General features: G+C 41.1%; 2 protein-coding genes across 2 annotated transcripts in view; one reads left to right on the plus strand and one right to left on the minus strand.

Annotated features, from left to right (window-relative positions):
• Positions 1–11,512, plus strand: part of KCTD3 (potassium channel tetramerization domain containing 3) — a 30,761-nt gene extending 19,249 nt beyond the window's left edge. The window contains exons 11-18 of the mRNA XM_079968603.1: positions 1,008–1,095; positions 1,605–1,721; positions 3,070–3,240; positions 4,085–4,240; positions 5,744–5,840; positions 9,112–9,296; positions 9,633–9,771; positions 10,279–11,512. Coding sequence (XP_079824729.1) covers positions 1,008–1,095; positions 1,605–1,721; positions 3,070–3,240; positions 4,085–4,240; positions 5,744–5,840; positions 9,112–9,296; positions 9,633–9,771; positions 10,279–10,828 — 1,503 coding nt within the window. The 3' untranslated portion in view covers positions 10,829–11,512. The remainder of the gene's footprint in view (positions 1–1,007; positions 1,096–1,604; positions 1,722–3,069; positions 3,241–4,084; positions 4,241–5,743; positions 5,841–9,111; positions 9,297–9,632; positions 9,772–10,278) is intronic.
• Positions 11,513–14,052: 2,540 nt separating this feature from the next.
• The window catches only part of USH2A (usherin), a 446,098-nt gene continuing 435,428 nt past the window's right edge, over positions 14,053–24,722 (minus strand). The window contains exons 68-74 of the mRNA XM_079968364.1: positions 24,354–24,530; positions 22,282–22,365; positions 20,443–20,696; positions 17,386–17,487; positions 16,773–16,844; positions 15,172–15,396; positions 14,053–14,568 (exon numbers count right to left, since the gene is read on the minus strand). Of these exons, the coding sequence (XP_079824490.1) occupies positions 14,479–14,568; positions 15,172–15,396; positions 16,773–16,844; positions 17,386–17,487; positions 20,443–20,696; positions 22,282–22,365; positions 24,354–24,530 (1,004 nt within the window). The 3' untranslated portion in view covers positions 14,053–14,478. The remainder of the gene's footprint in view (positions 14,569–15,171; positions 15,397–16,772; positions 16,845–17,385; positions 17,488–20,442; positions 20,697–22,281; positions 22,366–24,353; positions 24,531–24,722) is intronic.

Genomic DNA, 24,722 nt, shown 5'->3' on the forward strand with positions numbered 1-24,722 from the left:
AATAGAAAAACTGAATATAAATATTGTTTGGATTTTCTTTTTTTTTAATATTACAAGCTGATAAACAAATATACAATGGGTTGCACTCATCTAAAGGGAGTTCCCTGTGTCCTCCTTCCCACTGTGCCTCCTCCATCCTCTGAAAAACCTCTTCTCAGGGGGGCTGAGATGGGAACTGAAATGGAAATGAGAACTAGAGAAAATGGCAGAGGCAGCATGCTGACAGGCTCTCAAGTTGTTTTTGTTTTACCATTAATACTGTTGCAGTTTACTTGTTAAGAGTGAGTTCTGTTTCTTAAAACTGCTACTCGCTTTCTTTAGATTTGTCTATCAAGTGTTCCATCTAATGGGCGCAGGACATGTATGCTCCTCCCCAAATGTGGGCAGCATTTAGAAACACAGAGATGGAAGATAGTTTGCCTTTTCTTAAGAAAGGCATTTTAACTTGGAACAGCAAGAGAAATCTGGATGGAACTGATAACAAACTTGCTGATCATTATTGCTCTTGAGCAAATCAATTACTTGCTAAACAACGCCGTGAATTGCACTTTCTGGAATTGCTATTTGGTGGGAACATTTGAAGGCAAAAGTGGACTTGCAGGTTATTTGGAAGCTGAAAGCTGTCTTCACTCTACAAAGAAGAATCAAAAAAATACTATTTTTGTTTTAATTTTCATGGGCTGTAATGCTCTTGAGAAACAACCTTCCTGTGGTTACGACATCTGGAAAATGGTTAGAGAAGCTACTTTCAAGATGTGGCAATGGGGTTCTTTCACAGATTCATAAACTTTTAGGAAGTTGCCTTATATTATGTCAATTTTAACATTCTTTGAATAGCTCCAATTAAACTCTAATAAAATTATATTCACTTTAAAAACGGAAACTGTAGTACACTGGCAGATGGCATAGGTCCATATTGCATTGGCTCTAGTGAAATACTGGATACATTCTGATGAAAAAAATGTAATTTTAAATACTGTACATTACTTGCATTTTATTTATCTTAGGTTCAAGATGTTGTTCCCATCACCAGTTATGATACTGCTGGCTCATTCTTACTGCTGGGTTGCAACAATGGCTCCATATATTACATTGGTAAGACTATGAAATTTCTCCCATTCAAAATTAGCAACACTTATGATCTGAATTTCTTTTATTTGCTACCTTAAGATGACTATTATACAGTGGTGCCTCGCAAGACAAAATTAATTCGTTCCGCGAGTTTTTTCGTCTTGTGATTTTTTCGTCTTGCGAAGCACGGACTCTGGAAAAGCTTCAAAAATCACCAAAGTCTTCAAAAACCTCAAAAAAGGCTACCACACCGTTTGCTATGAGTTGCTCCTCGAAGTGAATGCATGGTTTTAAGAAAAAGGAAACAAACTTGCAAGACATTTTCGTCTTGCGAAGCAAGCCCATAGGGAAACCCGTCTTGCGAAGCAACTCAAAAAACGAAAAACCCTTTCGTTTTGCGAGTCTTTCGTCTTACGAGGCATTCGTCTTGCGAGGTACCACTGTACCTATTGTTCAGTGCCTCAATATATTTTGATGATGGGTAATTTATAAATAGGTGAATAAATGTGTGTGTTTAAATTTTTATTTTACAGATATGCAGAAATTTCCACTACGAATGAAGGATAATGATCTTCTGGTGACAGAACTTTACCATGACCCTTCCAATGATGCCATAACAGCACTTAGTGTTTACCTCACACCCAAAACAAGTGTGTACCATCTTCACCTTTAATACCCTTTAATTATAAATGTTTGATACTGTATGGGAGCATTATTAAGACCTTCTCAATGCATCCTTTTGTAAGAAATTTAATTTAATGTTACATTTTAAATTTGCCCTATTGCAAGGGAACATACCAAATGATATGTTCAACCAGATTATGTTTGTGGATTTTGGTTTCTTAAAATTTATATTTTAAAGAACAGGAAATTCAGAGGCATTATTTTTTCCTTTGTCTGTATATAGATGACGCGTGAGCACATTATGCACATTCAAGCATAAGTTTGTGCAGCTAGAAATCTCACACCTGCCATTTCCTAGTGCAGTGATGGCCACACCTTGTGAAGAGAACCCAAGTATTGTGTTTCTGAATGGCATAAATGATACATCAGTTGCTGAATTACTTAACAGTATTTCTTTATAGGTGAAGCATATTATCCACTTTATCATTGAAACCAAGCAGCCAAAATTTTAGGGCCCCTGTTATTCCTACCGTAGATTCCGGCGTATAAGGCGACTTTTTAACCCCGGAAAAGAGGTTTAAAAGTCAGGGGTCGCCTTATATGCCGGGCATAAGGTGGGCGGGCTCCGCGCCAAGAGAAAGCCACCCGGAAGCAGTGGGCAGGCTCAGCTCCGCGCCAGGTGGCTTTCTCCTGGCACGGAGCTGCCCAGCGTATTAGGCGACTGGGCATATTAGACGACCCCCCAAATTGCAGCTGCCGGAATCTACGGTATTTAAAAATGGTTGTCTTCTACAGTGCAGTTTTGAAATAATATTTTTTGCAGGGTGAGTATTGGGGAAGTGGAGTCTTCCTTGGTGCCACTGTCAAGCATTGCCTAAGAATATCTTCTTAGTGAGAATGTGGGAAAACGTTTTGTATGCACCATGCAGCATGTTCATTAGAAACCAGGATTGCATGCCTGTCCTTTCTCAGTACACACTTGATAAAAACCCAGGTTTATTCCTGTGTGTAATTTGTTTAAATCATTCTAGAACTAGAGGTGTCATATTCTGGAAGATGGCTTAGAAGGCTGTTTGCTGCACAATTCCAAACTTTTCTTTCAATTTTCAATTTTTGTTCATACCTTGCCAACATTACATGCTAACTTTCGTGATGTCTTGGGGATGGGGGGAAAGAAATTTGCAGTAATTAATGCTGAGTTGTTACAGAATAGTAAGAGGCAAATATTAGCATGTAAATGGGGCACATCTCTAAAAAGTATTGAAGCTGTGTACAAGCCTCTCATTGGTTTATGCAGAATTCCTAGGCAGCTTCAAGCCCCTATTCCATTTTGGAAGTAAGTGCAGTTTTGTATTGGTGTTTTGTTTTCTGTAGGTGTAAGTGGTAATTGGATTGAGATTGCATACGGCACAAGTTCAGGAGCAGTGCGTGTGATTGTGCAACACCCAGAAACGGTTGGATCAGGCCCTCAACTCTTTCAGACTTTCACAGTTCATCGAAGCCCTGTTACAAAGATCATGCTGTCGGAGAAACATTTGGTGTCAGGTAATCGTGTTGGAAGAAATGGCATCTTCTGCCATTTCCTATTGAATTTGTATTCATTTCTTTATACTTCTGAAGCTAGAAAGAGAGTGGATAAAAGCCACTTCCCCACTTGCACCTCCTGTTCATACTGAGTTTCTGGTGTGAAAGCCCAGTGAGATTAAGAGGTCATGAGTGCAATTTATAGAAGAAAGTAAAGATAGCAATGGTGATATGGTGAGGTGAGGCTCATACGCAAATATCCGTAGCTTGATGGGAGTTGGCAGTCACTGGGCAATATATCGTTTCCTTCACAGACAGGTTGTGTGTGTGTGTGTGTGTGTGAGTGTGTCTTTCTGAGAGAGATGAGGGGTATGGTGCACTATTAGCACACAGTGATGCACTGTAGCTCCATCTTAGTGTGCTTGGTGCTTCCTGCAAGACTTAAGCAGACTATGCCTATAGGAATTAAAAAATTGTCCAGTAGCACCTTAGAGACCAACTAAGTTTGTTCTGGGTATAAGCTGAAGAAGTGTGCATGCACACAAAAGCTTTTACCCAGAACAAACTTAGTTGATCTCTAAGGTGCAACTGGACAGTTTTTTTAATTTATTTATTTATTTCGACTGTGTCAGACCAACACGGCTACCTACCTGAATCTATGCCTATAGGACAAAGGGACCCACAAGCACCCCCAGTTCAGACATTTGGAAGGCACTCAAAATACAAACCAATTCTTACAAAGTTTCATTGAGGCTACCAGAATGGAGATTAGTAACATAAAAATATTGTGAGGTTTTGACTTTGGTTGAGGTTTAGAATGATAGCTGTATTATTTTGTGAACCTTTTTTCTTGTACTTTTTCTAGTTTGTGCAGATAACAATCATGTTCGGACCTGGACAGTGACACGTTTCAGAGGAATGATTTCAACACAGCCAGGATCGACTCCCTTGGCATCATTCAAAATTTTGTCCTTGGAAGAGACCGAGAGTCATGGCAGTTACTCTTCTGGAAATGATATAGGTAGATAAAGCATTCTGAGCGTAGCAGCTGGGTAGCTAATCTGTTCTTTGAGACTTTGAATGGAACATTTCTATCTTGCAGTGTTCAAGAGAGAAGAGGATATGGGAAATGACAAGAGGAGGGGATATGTTAAATGGCCTGTGGTGAAAGAAGTAGCTGCCTTGGGCTAGAAGGCAGGAAGGTGGTCCAGGGATTCACTTCTCAGTCATTGAATAATTTATATAGCACTTGATTGTAAAAACAAACAAACAAAAAAACCAACCTCCCAAGCAATTTACAGAAGTATAAACTAAAACATTAAAGTTCCAGATTTAAAATAGTTAAAAACGGGTATTTAAAAGCATTCAAAAGATAATTAAAATTAGCAGTAGCTAAAGAGAGATAAAGCATATATAAATTCTACATGGCTGGATAGGCTGCCTAAACAAAAATGTTTTAAGCATGCACCAAAAAAGAATATGAAGCAGGGAGTTGGGATTTCCAAAGTGTAGATGCTGTCACACAAAAATTTCAATTTCTTAAAAGTGCAGAAGGGGTATTACGTGGCACTTGTGACAGTGAGTTCTGCAAACAAACAGTTGAGTGGGTATCTAGAGGGTAAGCTGGACTCAAGCAGTTAAGGGCTCTCCACACTAACCTTGAACTTGGCCTGGTAACAAATGGCCAACCTGTGCAAGTGCTTTTTTACCCACTCTGTAGTTTTGTGATATTACTTAGGGTAATATGAAATATAAAATGAAATTAAGATTATAAAAAGTGGGGGAGGGACTATCTCTTTCTCACCCCCATGACCCTCCCTTGGCAAACATGTTTCTGAGTATACAGCTAATGCAGAGAGAGAATGACTAGTAACTGGTGACTACTAACAATAGTTTAATCCATAAAAAACAGGGTGATGATGTTGAGACTTCCTTAAGGGGAAAGGAACAGTATTGAGTATCTATGAACAGTATTGAGTGAGGGATTGTTATGGCCCACATTGCGGTAGTGATATAGGTGCATTGTTAAACATTTTGGACAGCTTTTTGAAAACTTTCACAGAAAAATTGGAAACTAGTACATAGAATTCAATGGGTGTTTATCTAATATTTACTGTGGTGCTGTGGGTTAAACCACAGAGTTGCCAATCAGAAGGACTGCGGTTCGAATCCCCGCGACAGGGTGAGCTCCCATTGCTCGGTCCCTGCTCTTGCCAACCTAGCAGTTCGAAAGCACGTCAAAGTGCAAGTAGATAAATAGGTACCGCTCCAGCGGGAAGGTAAACGGCGTTTCCGTGTGCTGCTCTTGTTTCGCCAGAAGTGGCTTAGTCATGCTGGCCACAGGACCCAGAAGCTGTACGCTGGCTCCCTCGGCCAATAACGCGAGATGAGCGCCGCAACCCCAGAGTTGGCCACAACTGGACCTAATGGTTAGGGGTCCCTTTACCTTTACCTATATATATTGCAAAAATGTTCAAGGGCCTTGAATTGAGGGGGAGAAATCATCTTTGCTTTCCAATTACAGGACCATTTGGTGAGCGTGATGACCAACAGGTGTTTATCCAAAAAGTTGTTCCTATCACTAACAAACTATTTGTGAGGCTCTCTTCTACTGGAAAAAGGTAAGCAACAAAATTATTGTGCAGCTGGGTATTAAAGTGAAGGTCAAGATTATTTGTAAATTTGTAGCCTAGTGATTAACAAGAAGTTCTGTTTGTTTTTACTGTGTTAAGATTTGCTCAAGAAGTTTTACTGTGGTAAGATTATGTCAAGAATTTTAACTGCAATGAAAATCCCATTGTTTACAAAATGGTGTGGGCTACTGTACCACCTAAGAGCATAATAATTCTGTTCATTGTTAATGTTCCAAACAAATTACCTTTTTTAGGATTCTCTGGTTAAGTTTCCACGATTAGCTCTGGCACAACAATCAGTGTTAGATTGTCAAAATAGCAAGTACAGTCAACTAATTTGCTTTGTATCCCACTCTTCTCAAATTTTGCTTCCATTATCTCTTTCCACTTTGTGGACAACATACATTATACTTTTTCCACTGCTGCCTCACATTTTCTTGGCACAGGGGATACTGAAAGAAAATGAAAAGGCCAGCAGAACTGTTGTACCCAAGACCAAACGCATAATGGAGTCACAGAATACCTTCATGTTTGTGCCATGATGACTCTCTGGTAATCCTGTTGGCTAGGAGGGAAGGCAGGTTACATTCTGCACATCGTGTTTAAAATTATCACTAGAATAATTGTTCTACACCAGGTGTGGAAATTTATAGTTCAGTGGCCTCTGGAGAGCTACAACTCCCATCAGCCCCAGCAGACATGGGCCATGGCCAGGTATGATGGGAGTTCAGCAACATCTGGAAGGCTAATAATGATAATAATTAATAATTGTACACCCCGCCCATCTGGCTGAGTTGCCCCAGCCACTATGAGTGGCTAACAAAATATATAAAACATAATAAAATACCAAACATTAAAAACTTCCGTAAACAGGGCTGCTTTCAGGTGTCTTCTAAAAGCCAGATAGTTGTTTATTTCCTTGACATCTGCCTGGTTCCCTGTAACTTTGCCAAACATTCCCTACACCTGTTCTACACTCTCAGCAAAGATCACATTTGAGAAGATGAGTCCATAATTGGGGGGCTTAGTGCTGTGCTGATTTCGGGCAAACAGTGGCAGGAATGAAATACAGTATAAAAATTCCTGCCCTAACAAAAGCTGTTCAAACTCTTCTCTCCACCCCCCCCCCTTGAAATGGTAAAGATAATGTCCACAAAATGCATGCACCAGTTTCTCTCCACAAGGTCAAGACCAGCCCTGTATGAAAGCAAGTTTGTGTCGCTTTAATACTGTGTCACAAGGATTAGGACTCAAAGCTGTTTATTGCCTCTGGATCCTGCATATCATTTGCTAAATGTCGTCTTTATTCTGCATCTATTTTTCAGCTATTAGATCCTTGGCAATGAGCAGAAAAAATGAGTGGGTGTCATGGTATCCTACTTTTGCAGCAGAGGGCTATGATTCTGCATGTCCAACCTATCTCTAAAATGAATTTACTCAGTTACAGGAATGTTTCAAGAAGTAAACATTGATAAGTATTTGAAAATCTGGGTACAAGGATATAGAAGGACAAAGAATCAATTTGGGTCTTGGCTTTACTCATAATAGTAAAATTTGTATTTTACAACCATAGTTTACCTGCAGGCAGGTTTGCATTTAACTTCCACTTTTTTAATGGGCATTTAATTATATCCCTTCTTTTAGAGCTCTCTTCTGTTCCTCCCATATGCTAGTGTGTATTGCTACCTTTCATAAAATAATATGATATGTTGCTTGGCCATTTAAAAGTAAATGAAATCCAAAGACGTGGAAACAGCAGCTAAAGTGTTTTTGAAAGCCCTGGATACTAGTTAAAAGAAATAGCACTGTTCTAAAATTGAAACTGCTACTACAACCACGGCCACTAATAGTGATTCACCGACACACAGTATCTTTAACACATGGCCTATCGTTTCTTATTGCTTAATCTTGTAATGAATAAAACTCTTTAAGGGAATCAATCTTCTTTGCATCAAAGTTCATTACGTACAATCATAAGCAACTGTTAGAGAAATTAATCAAGAGTACATTTTCTGTGCACCTAGATTATCCCTTTGACAGCTTGTTTGTTTTTAAGCAAATAGCATTAGAAGCCTGTAATATGGTTGGAGGCCAAATTATCATCCCAATAAATGTTATAAATCACTATGATTTAATGTTCTCTTCTTGCACAGGAAGAAACTGCCACACGTTTATTAAAATTGGTGTTGTACTAGGGTAAATCTTAACATAATAACTCAAAGCTTGTTCAACTTTGACCTCTTTCTGTTCTCCTCCTTCTCTTTTGATTACTGCAGGCATAGTCTAATCAACCTATACCTTCTACATGTTAATTAAACCTGCATTCATGTATACCCATTTTGTCTCAGAAATAATTGTGTTGGTTATTGCTTCCCATGGCAGCAGTTTGCATTGGGTGTATTCAGATGTTCCAGATTTTCTTTTGCGTTTGCTCTTGAACTGCTTTGGGAACATCTACTCTGCCATCTTCGCTAAAAATAGATGGGTTCTCAATTGCTAAGCAGAAGTTGTAGTCACAGGTTTCTCTTGGAATTACTTATGCAGAATTTTCAAAAAAGCATATACCAGTTTATAGAACATTTCATAGAACAAATGCTTCCAGGAGAACCTTGTGACTACCACTGAATTTCCTACTAAATTTGGGGAGGAATCGTGGCCCTCTTGATACGGCATAATATGCAAGTTGACAATTTGTGATTTACCACTAGCAAGGCACTGCAAGGATTCGGACTCTTGGCATTTACGTAGCTATTTATGGGATGAAAACAGTTGAGTTTTTATTCTGCATCAGTATGGAGCAAAGCATTTTCTAGAACATTCTTTAACATATGCATGATGATATTATGGTATAGTATGGCCACAGTCCAAAACCCTACAAGCACATCAGTGCCAGTTGCTGGCTTTGGCAGACCACATCTCATGAGCGCCCTGAGGTTCTTCCCTCTTGCATAACTGTCACAGGGCTGCATTGCTGATTCTTAGCTTGCATGTCAGATTGGATATTTGGATAACTGAAAGGCAGAGAATATCTATGGTGTATTATGCAGTAACAGAAGTGTCCTATTTTGAGTGCACTCTTTAAATAAATTTTAGAAGATACTGTCGTCTTGGTGTTTAAGGATATCTTTGTCAGGTAATAACACTTCTGTTACAATTTTTGATTTACTAGTAATCTCTAAGCTTTTACCTAAAAATGAAAATGCCCCTTGTTTTTGCAGATTGGTTGACTTAATGTGCCCTTGTGCAATTTCTAATGCAGGATATGTGAAATTCAGGCTGTTGACTGTACTACCATTTCATCCTTCACTGTACGAGAATGTGAGGGATCCAGTCGGATGGGCTCAAGACCACGGCGCTACCTTTTCACGGGGCACGTGAATGGCAGTATTCAGATGTGGGACCTCACCACTGCTATGGATATGGTTAATAAGAGCGAAGAAAAAGGTATCTGCCTTGATGTGCAATAATCCAATTTTTCTATTAATGAAAGAAGCCAGATTTAGTAGCTATCCAGTAGGATGTTGTATTCTTCCTATACTGCAGTTCCAACCTATTGCTTAAAGCAGAGGTGGGAAGAAGGTAGATTGGCGGATCTCCGGGTGAATTGCAGTAGATCAGCAAGGCTGGATAGCTAGGGACAGCGTGCTTAAAAATGGCAGGGTTCTACTTCAGTATTTGGCTCAAACGGGACAGGGTGCTGATCTGGATGGGCTCGCAGTGTGGGCAGAGTATGGCCGTTTAAATGCATGTGTGTCTGGTCTGTGTTTTTTCTCTTAAAAGATGTGGGTGGTCCTACAGAAGAAGAACTGCTTAAGCTTCTGGATCAGTGTGACCTGAGCACATCTCGCTGTGCGACTCCCAATATCAGCCCAGCCACTTCAGTGATGCAGCAAAGCCGTCTGCGCGAATCCAGCTCTAGGTATGTCCTTGCCACATGTGCATGTTTGTACTGGCTGGTAAATTGTAATCCGAATCTTCATTCAGTACTTTAAACATTTTGAGACTTGGATTTTTTTTAGACATAGTGGTTCCCCGTTAGAACAGCATGTTACAGAAAGTGATAGCCAACATGAGGCATACTCAGATTCATTGATTTTTACTGGATCTACTCTTCAATATGACTAATAATGTAGATATCAGCCAGAGAAGTCTCCTTTGGTACAGTCAGCTGCTAACTATCAAAAGGTTACAAGTTTCATTTTTGTTAAATATGCAAAATAAGTGCCTCCCAGAAAGATCAGATACTTTCCCCCATTAACATTAATTTCCACTATCTTTGTGTGGAATAGCTCTGGTAACATCACAAGCAACAGCACCATAGATGCTCGAAAAGGAGAATACCTTGTTTCTTGCTTGTGGTATCTGTTCAGTGTGACTGTGTTCAGTAATACTGGTGCTCTTACTCATGCATATAAAATATTTTCAGCCTCCAGTTGCAACACCGTGAAATGATCCACGAAACCACTACATATGGTTCCATACGGCCATATAGGGAGAGCCCTTTATTAGCCAGGGCACGACGGACAGAGAGTTTTCACAGCTACAGAGAGATCCAGGCTTTTAATTTGAACAAAACTATGGCAGACAGAGGTATTCTTCAGAATGGCAACCAGAGTCCTGTACAGACAGGTGAAAACATAACTGACAAAAGGGCTTCAATAGCAGCACTTGAGATAAGAGCTACCAGAGCAGCAGATGGGGCAAGTGATGGTCAGAAAGTGCCTGAAAATGTATTGGAGTTGAAGAAACGAGGAACTGATGAAGAAAACGAAGCCAAAGCAGACAATAAAAAGAAAAGTGGGTTTGAAGGAGGAGGATTCCTGGGGAGGAAGAAAGCACCTCATCTGGTGTCTTCACCAAGTATTGTGGAAGGAGCTTCTGAAACATCTGGGGCAGCTTCGCCATCACCTACAAAGACAGCAGTTTCCCCACGGCATAAGAAAAGTGACTCTAACTGCCAGGATTATACCTTGTAAAAATGCTGAAGGATATTTATATCCAAAATATATATCAAAGGTTTTAAACACTAAACTGGATAATATGTTTACATTTATGTCTCTGTGGGCATCTGTAAGTCTGTGTCTTTCAAGATGTTCTTGAAGTAGAATAAAACAGGATAGGGAACACATCATTCTACACAAAGGACTTGGCTTCACAGCACAACCAACAGAAGCATTTTTAAAGTATTCTAAACTGATGTTGACTTCATATAACGATAATATGAAGTCCATTTCTGGTACAGACTTTGATTTCAAGCTTTCTTTAACGGAGGCTGGCATGCACTACCATTTTTGTTGTAAGGGGAGCATTTTCTAATGTCTGTAACTCTGATTCCCATTTGTGGCTCTGCACATGCTAAATATTTAATGTATGTTGCCTACTTGGTCTTCAGTGAGTTCGGTCTCTCTTCATGCTTTTGTGGTTCCATATTGGGAATAATAATGGAAAGAGGGTGGCATGGCCACTTCACCTTACGTTTGCCTTTTTTGTTGTTGAGTCACCATATTTTTTACTAGTATTAATAAACTTTGTATACATCACCTGGTGCAATTTGTTAACTTAATCATACTGCAATTCTAAACATCTTGTTACTGATTTGAATGCTATAAAATATTATATTGCATATATTTGTCTTTAATATTAAAGTATAAAGAATTTAATAGGTGTGTATTATTTTACTTATGAGAAAAACTTAATGCTTTCCAGGAGGTGTTGCCAGTCTTGTAAGCAATAACAGTTGAGATAAGCAACAAATATTAGCAATAAGAGAGATTTAGATTCAGGCCATATTAAACTTGTGATCTGACTCTGCAACTGTAAGACATTGCATAGTATTACCCTTCCCCCCTCTATATAGGGTAGCTTTGGAATACCAAAAGAAAAGCATTGGTGAGCTTTTACCATCTTCCAGCTTGAGCCAAACAATGAATCTAAAAGAAGTAGCTGTCGTTAGAATCAATTTTGAACAATGGTATATTGTATATCTCTCTGTTTCTGTGAGGTTTTTCCATTCCTTTTTCTTCCTGTGCCATGCATTCATATAGTTGGCCTGGAACAATTGAGATCTGTCTATACATTCCTTCTTTTCAGTAAAGCATAATCCCATACATTCTAGAAGACGAGTCAAAACAATGGATACACTTTGAGATAGACACTATCAGAAGCACCCCCACCATAGCATACCCATTCCTCCAAAACAAACAAAGGAAAATCCCCACAACACTAAACAGGATCACACAGGAAGGAAAAAAAAGTAGGCAAATTTTGCCCAACCACATCTCCACTAAGTCCCCAGCCCATCACACAGCCCAAAACTTCCAAATAAAAACATGGCAAGCCAAAGGCCTACACCACCTAACAGACTTCTGCAAAATAACAAGACCATATCAATGCAATTCAAGACCAACTAGGGGACACCCAAATACCCTGGCTAACAGAACACCAACTACACGCCTTCTTAAATAATCCAGCAATAAAAGCAGCCACTAGGCCCTTAATCACCTTCAAAAACCTCCTGACATCCAAGGGACATGACAAGGGATGGTATCCACATTATACAAAATACTGCTCCAGAATCCCACAAATCTCAATGCACAATGCAATTCTAACTTTTGTGCAATAGTTAATTTATAGCAATATTCTGGATAAAAGTGCTTAAAAAGTCCAGCTAGTGGTCTGTCCAAAGTAATCCTAAACTACTCATATAAGCAATAAATAGGACCATAGGCCAAGATGAGTCAAAGAAACCCAATAAAAAATATTGTTTAAAACCATTTATTAATTGGGATATTCTGAAATGTACTACATTTCTGTATATAATAATTAAAAATACTTAGTTTTAGCTTGCTTTTCTGTGTAAAAAATAATACACAAGACAGCTTTTAAAATAACTTAGTATTTTGTTCTTTGCTCCGCAAGTATATTGGCAGAAAAGAAAATATCTGTTATTTCAACTGGTAACATTAAACACAGAAAAAGCTCTAAATACACAATGAAATTACATTTCATAAACCATCTAACCAGAGTACTTGTATAAATTTTGGTGGGCCCAGTCCTTTGGGACTTTATGGTTTGAAGTGCACTTGGACTGAGTTCAAATGTAATTCCCTTTTCCTTATCAACAGACAAAACTACAATGGTTTTATTGTCAGTAGCACATATACAACAGTTTGCTACTAGAAATGATGTTCTACTCTTGTTCTTCCCAAGCCAAATCTTCAATTTTGGTGTAGGGTTGAAATGTTTATGCCCTTGCCACAGAAGACATATCTGCACATGTGATAAGTGTAGCACTGAAAACTGCCTTACTGCTTCAGGGAATGAATTTTGTTATCAGTGGCATGATAGTAGCACCTTGCATCCAGCCCACAAAACTAGATACATAACACCTTTGTTTCAACCTGTGCCTAACAAAACAGTGATAAGATGACCACCTGCTACAGACAACGGCTAAAGTTAGCTATTGACACAGAACATACATAACTTAATCAAAGAAAATTGATGCAAAGTGATGTAGCTTATACCTAAACTACTAACTTCCTAGATCTGTTCTTTGGGACGATTTAGGCTACAATCCTGTATATACTTTTCTGGGGCTAAATCCCAAAGAATTCAGTAGGACTCAGTGCTAGGTATGGAACTGACCTACAAATAATTGTAATTTCAATCTACAATTCAGGGCAATCAAAAATATTTCAACAAATAACTAGGGAAACAAACCACTGCAGAATAAGAACTATAATGAAAGATTTGCTAGGACAGTAGTGGAAAATTTATATATTTTAAGGGAGATGCAAGAAATCAGCATGGTATGTAATAGGATTCTTAGCCAAGATTCCATTGTACAAGTGAGTCAAACTAAACTGTTATTTCAGTAATCATTTTTTTTTTTTAGAAAGAACATACACCTGTATAAATATCAAACTCTCCACTTCACTGACCATGTACTTTGGAACATCCCAGGACCAAACCGAAGTGGTGTAGGAGAACTATGGTGCTAATGGATGAGGCAGACAAGGGAGGTCAAGACCTATCTCTTGTTGGTGTGCCAAAAGTGGTAGGGTGAAGAAAATGCTTGTATCGGACCAAGTTGGGGGTGACTTGGATTGACACAATTCCAAACCCTCATGTTTGGGATGAAACAACCGCAATTTACTTTTTACTGGTTTCTTTTTGAAACTAAGACATTTTGACTGAAACGTTCAAAGCAAACTTTTATATATGTTGTAGCATAAATAAGCGGTGGCTCATTTTGGACAAATGGACCATTTCATCCAACCATGGTTTCCCTTCATACTTTTGTAAGTGGAGCTTAAAATGTTTATAAAGGTTTCTGGCTCAGTTGTGCACATTTTTAAAACTTTATAATACATACTTTACTATATAAAGAAAATTTACTCCATAAAAGCTTCGTTGTAGGGTGAAATCTTACCCTTCTTAGCAATGCATTATCACAAGTATTATATGGTAATACTGACGCTGTTTAAAAAAATTAAAAATCAAGATAATTCATATTGGTAGGCACATTACATCTCAATGACTAAACAAGGCAAGTGTGTTCAGAATGGCTTGAAGAAAAAACACCTTCCATATTCTTCTTATGCCATCATACCAGTAGCAAAACTACTCACAAAGGTGTGTCCGTAAATGTTGTATGTTCTTTTGTGACAGTACTGAAGCCTTTTATAGCGCTCACAAGATCTTCATCATCCACATACTATAAACAAGCAAACAAATAAATTTACTTTTGCTGTTGTTGAAGAGGCTTATGTTCAAAGAACATAATGGCGGAAACTCTTCGCCTCCCAACACCTTTCTAATATTAATTCAGGAACACTGAATTTTCAACAATTAAGTAGATAATTTAACTCTCTTAATAGGATGTGACTCAAAATCTAGAAAAATGAATGAACTTGCTTATATTGTTTTCCTCCCATATGGTAAGTTGTCTTTGTAAGCTTTCCATGCATGCCCAACTGTATTAAAATACACTTACCATGTAAGTTGGTCCATTCATTCGTAACACTGGGCCATCAATTGCTGGCATATTAATAGACCAGTGCATGTGGGTAAGTACATCTTAAGGTAATTGGGCTTTCCCTGTGCCCTGTATAAATTAGTATCAAAGGAGCTAGAGGAACAGAAAGCTTGGGAAGCAAAGGGTTATGGGCCAGAAGTGGTGGAATGCAGGGATTCATGACTCTACTAATATCTTTAGGGGGGGAAAGAGGGTTTCCTAGCATTCTCTTTCCGCTGTCTTTTATGCTACAGTTGCCACTGGCCCCCAAAGCATATCGGTCTTCCCTTGAAAAGAACTTACCAAACCACTGTCATGGCCATGAATAATGGTATCCCAAACGGTATCTTCTATTAAGGATTTTTTGTCGTAGACATCAATAAGCTGACTGACACTCCGATGTAGAGAACCTTGGGAATAAGTACGCTGCATCTGGCTTTGGCTTGGTACTGGAAAGCCGGAAGTACTTTGATTGCTATGCATACTCAAAGGAGACACTGGTGCTGGAATTTTTGTATCTGCTAATCCCTAGAAGCATTGAAGGAGGAGACAAAATAAATAAAATGTTGTCTTAGGAAGAGCTTTTACCAAACCATGTATCACCATACTGTGGCTTCCACTACAAAATGATCCTCTGGTTTCCATCAGCTGTCCTTAGCTGATGACCAGATGAGAGTTAATGTCACAATGCTGCAGGAGCCCATCTTCACAGCAGAGTTTATGACCAATAACAGAACACCATTAAACACACATGGCAAGGATCATTAGCACTCTCTTCAGCTATTGTTCCCTGTGGAAACCATAGCCTTCTGCAATGCAATTTCACAAGGTGATCTCCTACTAAGCATGCAATACATGCAAGTCATCGGCACAATTCCCATTTCACTCCAACAACAGCCTTTTGCTGAGCAGTGCCTGCAAGGTGAGCAGGGCCATTGGTTCACTAATGAATGACTGCTGGGGGGTTTAAGCTTGTAGATCAGTAGGGTCTCTAAAGATTCTGCTAATATGGGTTATGCCTAGCTTTGTACATTCTCTGCTTTCATAGTTTGGTCACATAGCTCTCCCAGTGACCTGCCCTGTAAAAAAAAGCCCACAGACACAAGCAGGCACTGCAATCACAGCAAACCCAAGAGATGAGGAAGCAATGCCACATAGTTTATCACATAAAACACCAAACGGTTCCAATTGCACTCTAAAGGGAGAAATGGACAGACTCTCAGACAATGCAAAGGTTCGAAACATGCCTGCAAGCCTGAGTATGGCTTGCTCTTCTAGAAGATGTTGGGATTAAATAAGGATTTACTGAATGAAAATGCAGCTCTTCTGGGTTTGACTCTAACACACTAATCACTTGCTCACATTCATGTCCAGGAGATTGAAGGAGCTTCTGGAAACCACAGAAGGGGATAGCGCTCTTGGGTTTGGGTCCTGTTTACAGGCTTCCTATAGGCATTTAGTTGGCCATCCATGAGACAGGGTGCTGGACTAGATGGGCCATTGTCCTGACCCAGCAGGCTCTTACGCTCTTAATATGGATATTATGGTTATGGATTGAGACTGTTTGTGTTAGCTGTAAATACTCAGCTTTTCAACCCCCCTGGGTTCCCAAGTGTGGCTTATCCCAAGTTTGTGATTTAATGGAAATCAACTCTCTTATGTTCCAAAAAACAACAACCCTGTTGCATCAGCCCAATTTCAATTTTCTTAAAGAAACCCATTAGTTCTGCCTGAGCCTATGTACCCCAGTTCCACACCTGCTCCATTACCTGGACAATGAAACACAATACAAGAGCATGCTCAGCACCATCCCCTTTTCCACTATAAGTGTCATGCAAAAAGACTTTCATGCCAACAAATTGCAAGCGCTTGGTTGCCCAGGCCGGACCCGCACTAATCACTACCTCAGCGTGCATTGTGTAGCTTTTGAGAGTGACGCTGCTTGAGGACTCAGACGTATCGGCAACCGTCTCAAACTGAGATTAAAAAGGGAAGAAATGTATTAATGGCATTTGTAAATGACCTGGGTGCTGTGACAAATGCTCCACGGGAAGGTTAGCTTGCAATGAATGTCTGCACCACGCGGGCCACAGAGCCAGCAAGGAGGAAGCCCGTGAAACTCCGGTGCCATCAAGCAAAGCGATGTTGATCTGTAGCAGCTGAGGAATTGCCCCATTATACCGAGTCAGAAAAATGGGAAGGTATTTGCAGTGAAGGCTTATGGCAACTGAAAGCCAATTTGTTGCTCTCGGAGGCAAGTTTCACTAGCATTTGTATGGGACTGCAGTGGCTGAGTGTTCCAGATTCAAGCCAGTAATTGAGTTAGGTGTAAAAAACTGCACTTACAATTATCTGCACCTTATGCCGGGTGACCTTGAAAGCGATAATAAAACAGAGCGACTCCCTCAATCTAATACAGTGGTGGGGGTGGGGGATGGAGGAAGAAGACATTGCCTAGCGGTTTAGAAATATATCTTTCTCAATGTTTATGCAGACATATGCATCGCAAAGGCTTACCTTATCTGAGCTCTGTGATACTTGTGAAGACGAGATGACAGGGACTTGTAAAGAAGTAGCAAGAGGAGGCTGATGGCAGGGATTATCAGTGAAAGAGGGTTTCTGCATTATTTTTTTTTGAAACATCATAGGTGCAGGAAATAAAGGAAGAGAGGCAAGGCAGTAGAGAAGACAAGGAGTTAAAACAGAGGAGATGGGGGAAAGAGCAGCAGTTCAGACAGTTAACCTTCCAAAGGCGAAGGGGAAGGAAAACTAGAAAAGAGAGTGAATGGAAATGCGGCTTTTTTACATGTAAACCTCTCTCAGCTGTTGACACACTCAGAGCAGAAACAAGGTTGTCCTGTCTATGCTTTTAGTTTCCCTTTGAGGTCAGAGGTAGCTGGCAAATCTCGATGGGCAAGCTTGCTTTAATTTATACTATACTAATTAAATTTATCAAATAAACAAAATACCCCATAATGGTAATATATAGAACACAATAGCATAAACTTATATACTATAACAATTTCAAGTTCACTGTTTTAAAATGGGTCTCTCTCCATTCTTTCTGCCCCCTTGCTGATGATTCACCCACTGGCCACATGTTTGGTGAGTGTGAGGAGAGACCTCACATATACACTGATAGCCATCTGACTGCCCCGGGTGCCTCCCTTGTGTGTAGGAGGGATACATGTGTATGCCAGTCCACCTATAAGGCCCTTTCTCAATGTATGGACAGCAGGAGGCATTGCCAGCATGCTTGATGCTTGTGAGCAGGGATAGCCCAGAGCACTGGCAAAGGAAGGGGGGGAGAGACACAGGCCAGCCCCGCCCCTGCCTGCTCTCCACCACCCACTGCCAGAGCATGAAGCTCCACCACTGGCCCAGAGGACCCCCTCCCACCCAGGCCTAGCTCATTTTCAGTAGCTGGATTTGAGCTGCGAGTGGACTGGGGGTTCCTAGATCCCCCCGTTTGGGACTGAGAACATAGCAAAGTGTTGGTAATGCCAGCAGCTAACGTCGTAGCTTGGAGGTAGCACAAAGCCTTTGTGTGCAAAAGGTCCCAGGTTCAATCCCTGGCATCTCCACTTGTGGCATTTAAAAAGTCATGTCTGAAACCCTGGACAGCCAGTGTAGTGGACCCAAAATGGTACCCGACAGATGCTGCTGGACTCCAGTTCCCATTAGCCACACACTGTCTGGCAAGTGACTAGGGATGATGGGAGTTGTAGTCCAATATCATCGAAAGGACATCACATTGGCTACTTCTGCTGCAGGCAGCACTGTGCTAGATGCATCCATGGTCTTACTCAGTATAAGGCAGATTCCTTTGCCCTTAACAAGGTTAAGTGGGACCAAAGGAAGGGAAGGATCCTGGGTATTTTGAGGAGGAGACCACACAGTGGTAGAGCACATCCTTTGCATGCAGAAAGCCTTAGTTTCAATCCCCAGCATCTATAATTAGGGCAGGGAAACATCCACGTCAGAAACCCTGGGCAGCTACTGCTAGTCAACACAAAGTTAGCTTGAGCAGTGGTCTGACTTGAAAGAACACCGCTTCAAATGTTCCTAAAGGCCTATCTAGACTAGAAGGCAGAACAAAGAATAGGGGAGAATAGCTTATTAAGCCATTTCATCGAACTTTTTACAGCCTTGTAACAAGGGGGTGCCTGAATTAAGCATTTACAACACTCAGGTTTTTGTCTCCTTATTGTAATACCTACTTTTCACACATTTTGGCTTATTATAATCAAACTGCATCCTCAGTTTTTTGTTTTTGTTTTTACTGGTGCTCTTGAGCCTTTCTTTCAGCTACAACTGACTATTCCTATAAAAGGCAAACCAGCCTATTTTCAAAGCTCATTTTACTAGTTCAGAAACTCAACTAAAATTGATTAAACAGGCCCTAATTTAGCCTTTACAATCCACCCAGAGTCACCATAGAAATGTTGCTGAGAGCAGCATCCCCCAGCTCCTGAGGGTCATTGTTGAAACACAAACATTTTCCTTTAAGGCCCCCGCTTGGCCCCCTAACTCAGTAATGCTCGAGGAGTAGCCACAGCACTGACAGGTCCTTAAGGGGCCACATAAAAATTAAAATTGTTGACTTGCTGCGCTCTTTTAAGAGGCTTTTAACAAAGGCTTGAGCTGCGAAAATGACAGAAACATTTAAGCATGCTGTGCAGTCTGAAGGGGGCGGGGGGAACACAGCACATGTGGGAGAGGGGGAAATGGCTAGCAATATAATTCTGCAACGATTCCCTTTAGAAAGGCACAAGGCACAGATAAAAGCGGCTGCTTCTCTCTTCAAATACTGTACCTTTGCCAAGTTTCACATCCTGAGCGGTAGGCAGAGTTATCCTCTACTTAGGTGTCATCTGGCCAAAGCTAAGTATTTTAAAACTCCCTTGGTTCCAGTGTAGAACTGCAGCCAAATATGACAGCCCCATGTCATGCGCCAAACATTTAGGCACCCTTCCTTGGGCAGCGCATTTCTCCAACAGTTCGTGCTGCTGGTTGCGAAACACGTGACATGAGTACACATGGCGAAACATTATGGGAAGAGGGGAGAGAATACCACAAAGACCTCCTGCTTTTGTCCTCTGCCCCATATCAAGCAGCAAACCTTAAGCATGTGCTTAGTGAATTTGCTTTAACTGTTGGAGCATAGGAAGCTGCCTTAGATGACACCGCTGGCCTCTCCAGGTAGCTCAGTTGGTAGAGTATGAGACTCTTAATCTCAGGATTGTGGGTTTGAGCCCCAGGTTGGGCAAGTTTCCTGCATTGCAGGGGGTTGGACTAGATGACCCTCGTGGTCCCTTCCAACCCAAATTACTTTATTTATATTAGTTCACATTTGTATGGCTGCCCCAAGGTGTATGTTCTCTAGGTGGAGGGAGAAATTGCGAGGGCAATAGTCACTGCCAGGGCAGAAGCTGCAGTTTACCTTTCGGACAAAAAGCTTCTCCATCTATATGTGCATGCGTGGGCAGGTGTCTGCATGCGTGCATTAATGCGTGCATGCATGCACACGTGGGGAGCATGCCTGCAAAACAATTCACAGTCCAAGCAGCGTACCATGTGCGTCTCTCCTTGTGAATAGACACTCATCGGCGACATCCTCTTTTGAAGCGGGACTAAAGGAGGCCTTTCCCGTGCATACGGCTGCTTGCTTATTTTCCTCTGCAGGATCAGGGACAGCAGAACTGCTAAAAGGATCAAGCCAAGGATGGCCATTAGGACCACAAACCACAGCTCTGTGTAGAAGGTTGCCTGCTTTGCCTCTGCTTCGTGCTTATCTCCCGGGGTTGTTAACGCAGGGCCTGTGATATCTGGGGAAGGAAGAGGGTGGGCACGCATTATTTTAGAGAGAAAATGTAGTGTGATCTAGCTTCGCCCCTGATATGATTTTATAAGGTGTTGGAAAGATGCTGGTGGCTGTTTGTCACACTCTGCTCATTTGCAAGGGGCCGTAGTGGCTCAGTATGCCAGGGGGTTGGATCATAAAGCTTAGTGCACTCTGGAGACTGTGTTTTAAGCCCTGGCATTGCTGCTTGGGTTGGAAATCACCTCTGCATTGGCACCTACCAGGGAAGAGAAGGGTGTGTGTGTGTGTAAAAGCGAAGGCTGATTCATCGACGTAACCTTGAACAGCTGAAACAATTATCAGGAGGTAGTGTGTATATGTGTGTGTGTGTTCACATGAATATATGTTGCAAAAAGCTTTCTTGCACTCAAGCCAAAAACACCACAGCAACTGTGTCCATTTAATCCTTGAAGGGGATTTAAAAGAGGGAAGTCTGGTGGGAAATACTTTTTTTAAAGAGTAAGTTTTAAACAGGATAGAATAAAGAGTCTCAAAGGGGTCACTGGTCTCTCTAGCAAAGGGTGTGCATTCTTTCTTTCTTTTTGAAAAAAAAATTATAAACCACTTGCTGAAAGTCTATTTTAGATAAAGCATGTCTAAAATAAACAGCACAATCAAAAACAAATATGCATCAAACCATCATTAAAAAGCAAGGTAAGGTTAACAAAATATTTTAAACAAAGGTAAAACAGGGGCTTGCTGCAATGGAAAATTTTCAGCAGAGGCAGGGAATTCCTGAGCATAAGTCCTGCCACTCTGAAAAGGTGACTTTTCAGGAGCAGACATTACCTTGTAGTGGTCTGAAAATACAAATCATATTCCATCCCCTAGTTTCTTTTGTGGGCAATCAGTTCAAAAACTGGAGACATGAAGGAGGTGCTTCTAACACTCCGACAAATGGGTATAGGAGCTATCCTGCTAGGCAATTTTATGTTTGTTTGTTTTTTAATGGGAGAAGTTGCAGTTTCTTTTTCTCCCTGGAAGTACCCTCCCTGAAGAAAAAATAAGCTATGAGTTTTAATTGTTTGTTAGGCAAAAAAAAAAAAATAATAATTGGGAAAGAAGCAAGCCACCCCAGTGTTCTAACTCCACCCCTAATGCCCTGCTCTCATAACTAAAACATAACTAAAACCCACATGAAGAACAACACTGATTATTTGCCTAAACCTCCCTTCCCCTTAATCACTGTGATTTTGGAGTGGCCTTGGAAAACAACTCACTGTGTCCAGCAAAATGAAAGAGTCCCCTGTCTCTCCCTATCAAGCTCTGGTCATTTCGTCAGTCAGTTTGGCTTTGTTTCTCAGAAAATAAGAGGGGAGGTGGAAAATTTGTGCTTTTGGATAAACCAAGGCTGTAAAGCCAATTGGAAGTTTAAGGGGTCCGTCTAACCCACCTTGAAATGCCTTGTTAATGGTGTGATCCCACCCAGGTACACAGAATCATGATCTGAATCACTTCATTATTTGAGATACACACAGAGCCCATGTGCACCAGTAACATTTGACAGCAAATCCGCGCGCAATGGCAAGGAGGAGCCTTTGTGAATTTACCAATTCCTGTAGCAGTGTTGTATTTGATCACCGGTGTTACCGCACTTCCTTGGTCAGTGGTACAAGACACCTGAAATGAATAGGCTGAACAACACCGTATGATTAAAACATGCACACTGTATAAACTTCTTATACTGTCATTTTATTGTTCTGCTTATTTAATTTTCTAAATATGTCTGCTTTAAACCTGAGGCATGGCCTGTCACCAGCACTGATTGACAGAAACCTCCTTTCCCCCTGCCTGCCTGCCTGCCTGCTTGCTATGCTCATAGTGCAGTGCACCAATTGGAGGTTCATGAGTCCCTCCCCTACAGCCGGGGTGGCCAGCCCACGACATTTCAGCACAAAATGGCTCCTCTCTCTCCACCAGGGAAGAAGGGGTGAGTAAAGATCTACATCAGGAAGGAATGGGGAATAAAGTTCTTCATTGGGATGTGCTGCCTCAGTGGATCCTGCCACCTGAGGGAGTTGCCTCATCTTGCCTCAAGGATGGGCTGGCTCTGCCATCCAGGGCATCCAGTCATTCTTCCCCTGCTGGGTGCAGGGCCTTCAGAAAGAGAGGAATAACAGCCCTTCAAACATAGGACTGTCCTCTGCAACGTAATCATTAGCATATAAGTTCTAAATTTTAGGAAAACAGCATCTCCTGAAGATGGAAAACTCATTTTATCGTCTCCCTATTAAGTATTTTAACTACTACTGCATGTGGTATGGTTAATGCCTTCCCACTAAGGATATTGCAAATATTCAGACTTGGGTGTGATTTTCTGTGTCTGCAGAACATAAAGCGAGAAGGGACCAAAAGAAATACTCTTACGTTGCCCTAGAAGCATAACAAAGGGTTTAATAGGCAATAAAGGAGGTAGCTGATCTAGAGCCCATTGTATGTTCTGATACTTGCATAAAACTCTAAAGGTAAAGGCAAATGAACTCCTGACCATTAGGTCCAGTCGCGGACGACTCTTAAGTCCCCCTCACACCTCACTAGCTCATGTCGCTTTACTGGCCGAGGGAGCCGGCGTACAGCTTCCGGGTCATGTGGCCAGCATGACTAAGCCGTTTCTGGCAAACCAGAGAAGCGTATGGAAACGCCATTTACCTTCCTGCTGGAGCAGTACCTATTTATCTACTTGCACTTTGACATGCTTTAGAACTGCTAGGTTGGCAGGAGCAGGGACCGAGCAACGGGAGCTCACCCCGTCGTGGGGATTTGAACCACCAACCTTCTGATTGGCAAGCCCTAGGTTTGGTTTATACCACAGCGCCACCCGCATAAAACTCTACTTGGCTTCAATTCAGGGAACAGCTCTATACACATGAAGGAATCTGCCAAACAGATTCCATATTTCTAAGGCCTGAAAACCACATTTCCCAGCAGTCTGTTGGGGCGTGAGTGTATTTTTCCCTTTCATCTGACAACAGAAGTCTTAAGTACCTCTCACACCTCAACAGCCTGTTAGCTAAGTAATGTTAATTCAGGGTCAAGGTACATGTTGCATTTAATGCATAGTGAAGCAGCTGCATCTCCATTTTTCCTTCACTTAATGATAGGCCCAGGGGGTTTTATTGCTAGCAGTACTCCAGTGCTCAAGGAGAGGAGGCCTCAATTTGTTTTGGTCTACACATGCTGATAGATACCCTCCATCCCCAATCTAAGATAGCTACAAATGTCAACTGTCTCTTTGCATGTACTCCAACAACACTAATGCAAGTTATTCCATGGAGGATACATCCTATCAATGGATACCAGCCGTGATAGCTATGCTCCACCTTCTCCCTCAGAGGCAGTGATGCTTCTGAATATAAGTTGCTTGATACCGCAGGAGGGGAGAGTGGCCTTGGGAGAACAGGATGCAGAGTAGATGGGCCACTATGTTCTTATGTTCTTAATTTGAGACCACTGATTTCCAGTAGGTCTACTCCGAGTATCACTTGGAAATCACTCTATAGGTTGCTGCCTTGAGGTTCAGTTGATCCAAAAGGTGGAGTGCAAATTGTATAAAGGTACCTCATAAAACTAGATATACATGTGACGCATTAGCCAGAAACAGAATTGTGAAACTCAAACTGACTTTTGTCGGATGTCCTTGGCAGATACAGAGTGGTGTCAAAGCCGCTGTAGATGCGTTGCCCTCCCTCCATTAGCACATATTCCTTCAGCGGCCCATTCAGTGAGAAGGTGTGACTCCAGTCAAGGTAAAGAGTGGATAAATTGCTGACAACTATAAATGGAGATTCGTACTGAGGTACTGGCAGAAGAAAACAGACAGAAAAAGAGTGTCCTTTTTTTATAAATGCTTCTTTAGTTTTTAGAGATTAAACACATCTGTTTAAGATCTAGAGCCATTTTCACACTCTGCTATGGAGCAGGAAGACACGATATGAGCACGTGGGCTGCTGCAGTTGGAGGATACTAATGCATAGTAATGTTCAGGACTTTT

The sequence above is a fragment of the Podarcis cretensis genome (genome assembly GCF_951804945.1).
Source record: "Podarcis cretensis genome assembly, chromosome: 3".
Classification (NCBI taxonomy): Eukaryota; Metazoa; Chordata; class Lepidosauria; order Squamata; family Lacertidae; genus Podarcis; species Podarcis cretensis.